The following is a 6328-nucleotide window of genomic DNA, read 5'->3' on the forward strand; positions in this document are numbered from 1 at the left end:
TTTGGATCCTGCTCCCCCCCCCCCCACCTCTTAAATTAGGTAGTGAACCTGCGCGCAAGAGGGATGGAGTTCCTCTCGGCACCTGACTTGTACTACGACACCCTCCGGAGGAATCTCAAAGCCGCCAAGATCAAGGTGAAGGAGGACCTCGACCGCTTACAGGTGAGGAGACGTATTATCTAGCCAGCCTGAAATTATTTTCAGTCTTCTTGCTTGAGTTCTAAACTATACACCATCTGTGTTTCTTTTTAAGGAATTGAAAATCTTAGTTGATTTTGATGACGAGGGCTACCTCCTTCAAATCTTCACCAAGCCTGTGCAGGACAGACCAACCCTTTTCCTGGAGGTTATTCAGCGGAACAACCACTTTGTAAGTGCACCATAGCCACTGGAGGGTAGTCCCACTAAGTGTATTCGTGGTATGATCTAGTACTCCTGGTTCTTACAGTGGTGGAATGTAACTAAGTACATTGACTCAAGTATTGCGTTTAAGTACAAATTTGAGTTACTTGTACTTTACATGCCACTTTCTACTTCTACTCCGCTGTGTCTCAGAGAGAAATATTGTCCTCCACCACATTAATATGACTGCTTTAGTTACTAGTTACTTTACACATTAAGATCTTCGCACATAAAACACATGAAAAATACAATGCTTTATTATAAATTAAGCTACTGGACTATATAACGGCCTACAAGTCCAGCTGAAAAGATCAGGATTTTTCTGCATTGAGTACTTTCACTTTAAGTACTTTATGTGAGAACATTTTCCTGATGATACTTCAGTAACATTTTTAATGCAGGACCTTTACTAGTGAGAGTCAGAGTATTTTTTACATTGTAGTATTAGTACTTTTACTAAGTAAAGGATCTGAAGACTTCTTCCACCGCTGGTTTCTTACCTTCCCCACCTTGAAGAGCGGGCCACCTGAACATCTGTTTGCAGGTCCCACCCAGAGTGAACATTATAACAGTAGCCCACTTGTAAAAGCTCAGTAAATCTATCACAGATGCAGATTAAAAGGCTCCCCGCCTCACAGCGAGGGGGATCTTTGGATTGGGTTGCACCCTGTGGCACTTTATTTATAACACCTAGCGCCCATTCTGCTTGTCAGAACAGGCCCATCTTGTCACTCTCTAGCAGAGTCTACAGATGTGGATGCACAATGCATGAAAGCGAGAAACTGAATCTGAACCGCAGCAAAGAATCTCCTCAGAGCAACCGCCAACACTTGATCTTTTTGATTATCTATGAAAATATTTACATGATTAATCTGCAGGGCCCCCGGTGAGCGTAGCTCCCTGTCAGAGCGGAGTGGATGTGGGAATATTTATCTGCCGTGATCCAACATCAAAGTTTTTGAACACCCTGAACGGTGTCTGAGAGAAGCTCCCCAGAGCCATAACAAATGACACAGAAGACGCTAGATCTCTGAGTAATTAGCCATCTGCGTGTGCTTGTTCTCTCTCCAGGGTTTCGGGGCAGGGAACTTCAAGTCTCTCTTTGAGGCCATTGAGAAGGACCAAGACGCCAGGGGCAACCTCACTGTGCTGACACCCACAGGGCAGGCCAAAGCCTTCAACTGATCCTCCGACTGCTGCTGCCAAACCACACTTACACTGTTATATACATGCATATATAAAGCTGTGCATCTCATGGCAATCAACAACACAGTACATCAAACACAAGCGTTGAATATCTTCGTGTGGCAAGCTGCAAGTGTTATCAGATATGCTTTAAGTTGTCTATAGATTGCCTGCTGTATGACTAAATAAAGATACTCATGATCCCGCATGTGTGTTTGGGAAACAGGTACACATTTTAAAGGAATTGTTTGACAGTTTGGAAAAGATAATTATTTGTTTTCTTGCCAAGAGAAAGTCAAGAAAGTGAATAAATGTACAGTCAGTCAAATGATATGACTTGAAGTCATGGTTCAGATCAAAATCATTTTTACACAAATAATGATGTCAGTCGAATCCCCGCTGAAATCTATTGGAGCATGAGAGACTTCTCTCTTTTCGGGCTTTGCATTCACAGCCGCAGTGATCAAACACGTCGCACGTGAAGTTTGAGATCAAATGATAAGCAAAGTCCCATGTGCTCTTTGTCAAAACAACAGTGTTATGAGTAGCGTGTGTCTCAATTTTGATATTTGGTGACAGAACAATTCACCTACAGGATGTTAATGTTGGAAAAGTTGTATTATTATTTCTTGAAAAATGTATATAAGTAAATTTCATGCCTTATAAGTAAGTTTCACACTTTTAAACACAGGGTTTTGGTTCCTATCTTTACTAAATAAAAGAAGTGTTTTCATAATTCCTGAACATAAAAGATCATGCCATTGGCCACTGTCTGGCTACATACATTCATATTTATAGGGATCACATTCTATCATACTTTACTTGCAGTAAGCCATGTCTTTCACACACACACACACACACACACTTTTAGTAGTAGACATCCAATCTTTGTTCTCTTTTTTCACACCCAGAGGGCGTGTAGGTAAATATATTCTCACCATTCCCACCACTCATTCTGTCTGTATAATTTTTAATTTATACTCTTTATTTATCCCTACGGGGAAAGTACAATTTTGCCCTCTGTTGTCATCACACACTACACACAGGCCTGAACTACACACACATGCTCAGATCCTATACATGCACTAATGGAGAGACGTCACAGTGTGTGTTTGTGTGTGTGTGTGTGTATGGGGGGGAGGGGGGGGGGGGGGGGGGCGCTGCCGGTGCTGGACCACGCTGAGACGTCTGGGGGGGTTCGGTGCCTTGCTCAAGAGCACCTTGGCACCCAGGAGGTGAAATGGCACGTTTCCAGCTACCAGTCCACACTCCGTACTTTGGTCCCAACGGGGACTTGAACCAGCGACCCTCCTGTTCCCTACCCAACTCCCTATTGTCTGAGGTACTGCCAACCCCCCCCCCCGTATGGTAGTTACTATTTGTGGGGATGCTCTTTATGGGATATAGGCATTTTTGTGTTACTTTGAGATCCTTCCAATTAGCATTGAACCTATGCTGTTAATCATATAGCAGCATGCTATATACTCTAGCCACAGTTTCTTTTCCCTCATTTCAATAGAACTTGTATTCTACATCAATGTTTTGAGTAATTCTTCTTTTTTAGGCATGCAAACACAACTCCTTTGAGGCTGAAGGAGTTTCTTTGGATGTTCCTGCAAACACAACGTTTTCAGTCCGGAGGTTTTATTTCAAAATAATTTATTTGCATATAATTGGAATGAAGACAGGTTGATACATCTGTGATGGCACTGGTCAGTTTCTATACAGAAACATTCAGTCTATACAGACACACCTCTTTCAAACCTGGACAAAATGGATAAATATATTAGTAAATAAATATATTAGTGACATGTCACTATATTGAAATGTTCTATTATATATAAAATACAACACTATCTCATTTCTGTTTTTTTTGTTGTTCTCTTTTTGTACACAAAGCATCCAAAATATACTGACATAACCCTTAATGTTCTGTAGGGACTTTTACACATAGAAAAGGCAGCTTCAGCTCATTATTCTTGCAAAACATGACAAAACAAACACATAAAACAACACAAAGGGAAAGATCTTGAACAGGATGAAATCACATGAGATATGCGGCGGCATCACTACACGCTATTTTTCATGTGCTGATGGTCTGGGGCTAAATTAATACCATGTTGTTTTTTTCTTTCATATAAAATGTGCTCAAGCCAAAGTGCTGCTTGTAATTCAGTCATTTCCATCTCAGTCTCGGAGACCGTTTGGACACGGACAAGAACAGTCAAGGAAACCCTGATCCTTTAGCCGGAGGACGCTGCATTGACGCATTCAAAGTGAGGTATTAGTGGGACTGAAGGACATTTCTGCATGGTTGTCCAAAAATATTGACACCAAAAATGATTTCCATTTCAATTCTGGCATGCTCTCTGTTGTCATTGAAAGCACATTTAATTCTGGGATTTTGGGCTATGGTGCGTAGTTTCTGTCTCCCCCATGAGGAATTCTATGTAATATGTAACAACACTGTTGTTGCAGCTACATGACACAAGCCTGTACTCGTGCACGCGCCCCCACCCGTTCGCCACACAGGTAGCCAAGGAGGATACGGAGGAAATCCAGAGAGTTGTGTGGAGCTGATAGTCTTAATTAGCTTTGTAGCAACTTATTTGGCAATGGCTTTGAGGAAAGGGTTGAAGCGGGGGGGGAAGGCACAACACATACTATGTTATAAATTCACTGTGTTCAAGATTTTGCCACTTTGGTTAGACATGTAAGAGCTTAGAGTGTTGGGAGGTTCCTGATTTGGGATTATGAACAGTTTGAATGAATAAGGCACATATGAGGCTTTAGTAAGTGCTACTGGTTACATTGCAATACCCATGAGCTCTTTGTCTGCTGTTAAACTGGATCGGAAGTCTGACTGCTTCTTTCACATTTTGACTTTAGGAGTCTTAAAGGGAGAAAAGTCCAAGCTACAACAAATTAGCTCAGATCTCTGATTATTTAGCCATGTACATGCAGGCTTGAAGAAGTCTGTGGTTAACCTGAATTTAAGAGAGACATCTGCGACTTTTGTCTACACCGTCAGAGTCATTTCTCTGGGATATTAACACTTTTTTGTCTGTCCCTCAGTCTGCAGTCAGTCGCTAAATAGGAGGAGAGGGATAGGGGTTAATGATGTGCCGTTTGTATTTGGAGAGATGATTAAACGTTCTTAAAAATGACTTATGTGAATGAAAAAACATCTTTAAAATACGGTGGTTGATTTTTGATTCAAGGTGGATCTTTCAAAGCAGGGATTGGCAATGCACCTTTACCACGACTCGGGTGTCATGGCTGTAACTGAGGTGTATTCTTCCCCATTTATTCCAGTGTTTGATTGTTCCTGAGACATTTCTCAGGCTCTACCCATTACAGTTGGAAAATCGGGGGGAAAAGGCACACCTGGTGCTACGGCAACAGACTGAGCTGATGCCTGGGACTGTAAGGTCTACCGAGCATGGCTTTACTCCAGTTATATCATTCGATATAGTCAATCTCTTTTCTATGGCTGCAATGTTGTAGAGCTTTAGTCGCTGGAAGACAACGGGTGGGTATGTATCCTTTCTGGAGGATATTACTATTATTAACATTGTGATGAATTAGGCATTAAAGGAGCAGCATCGTTGCGATGAGGCTTGTTTACTCTGCTCTGATCAGGCAGTTTAACAGCAAGAGAACACTGGCAAGAAAAATGACAAGAACAAGGCGAAAAGCTTGTAATAATTCAGTCAAAAGGATTCCTTTTAAAAAAACAAAAACAATTACGGACTAAAAAAAAAAGAAAACAGAAACAGAAAGAAACATGTTGAAAACAGCTGCCATTATTTAAAACAAGGCCCATGCAAGGCTCAGCAACCTCAGGCTGAACGCTGGTTGTCTGAAGGGCTGATCATCAAGCTTTCTCTCCTTTTGGACAGACGGCCATGAGGGTGCACTTTTGTTGAGTTTATGGGAGCTACATGGTTGTGACAAAAAAATGAAAAAAAAAGAAGAAAAAAAAGTCACTACAGCAGTACCTTTAAAGACCCCCCCAATGTGTGAGGCATGTTAAGAAATTTGAGCTGAGGTAGGCTGGAGAGAAAAGCTTCTCTCAGCTGAGACTGGACTCAGCGAAGGAAGACGAAGATCACGCTGGTGGAAGTACCTCTGACAATAAATCAAGTTATTTTTGCAAAAATGTCGAGATGGAGTCTCACTTCACGCCCTAAGCAAGGCTCATTCGTTGCTCGGGAGCATGGGGACTTGTGATATCATGTTCAGATCAGGGTTCAACAGCTAGGGTTGCCCGATGGCCCGGGGCAAGTCAAAACGCCGCCGCCGGAAAGTCAATAAAACAACCCACTTGCCCATTTTGGGCGTCGTCGTATCGTAAATGAGGTTGTCGTTCTCTCGCCCCCGTTCAAAGAATGCTTGTTGAATGATTTGGCGCTTTGGGCGGTTTAAAAAAAACAAACTTTCCCACGTTTTTTCCCTCTTGAAAGAGTGAAAAAAACTTTAAATGTTGAACCCGGGTGAGGAATAATCTTCCTACAACTGACGAGCAGAAACACAGAAAAACACTTTTCCCCCTTGGTGGTGTATGAGTTGCTTCCCCAGCAACTCCCAAATCATTCAATACATTTCCATATACAACACTATAAAGGATCTAGCATTATTCTAACAATGTAAGCATGATTTAATCACATTCATTTTCAATCGGACTCAGCTGAAAGAGCATTTCAGCGTGCGAGCTTTGAATCCTGGGGGGGGGGGGGGG

At 42.0% G+C, this 6328-nt stretch overlaps 1 protein-coding gene across 1 annotated transcript in view; it reads left to right on the plus strand.

The window, feature by feature from the left end:
* The window catches only part of hpda (4-hydroxyphenylpyruvate dioxygenase a), a 7327-nt gene extending 5554 nt beyond the window's left edge, over positions 1-1773 (plus strand). The window contains exons 12-14 of the mRNA XM_032532906.1: positions 40-162; positions 254-370; positions 1474-1773. Coding sequence (XP_032388797.1) covers positions 40-162; positions 254-370; positions 1474-1587 — 354 coding nt within the window. The 3' untranslated portion in view covers positions 1588-1773. The remainder of the gene's footprint in view (positions 1-39; positions 163-253; positions 371-1473) is intronic.
* The last annotated feature ends 4555 nt before the right edge of the window (positions 1774-6328 follow it).

This window comes from Etheostoma spectabile, chromosome 13, assembly GCF_008692095.1.
Source record: "Etheostoma spectabile isolate EspeVRDwgs_2016 chromosome 13, UIUC_Espe_1.0, whole genome shotgun sequence".
In the NCBI taxonomy this organism is placed as follows: domain Eukaryota; kingdom Metazoa; phylum Chordata; class Actinopteri; order Perciformes; family Percidae; genus Etheostoma; species Etheostoma spectabile.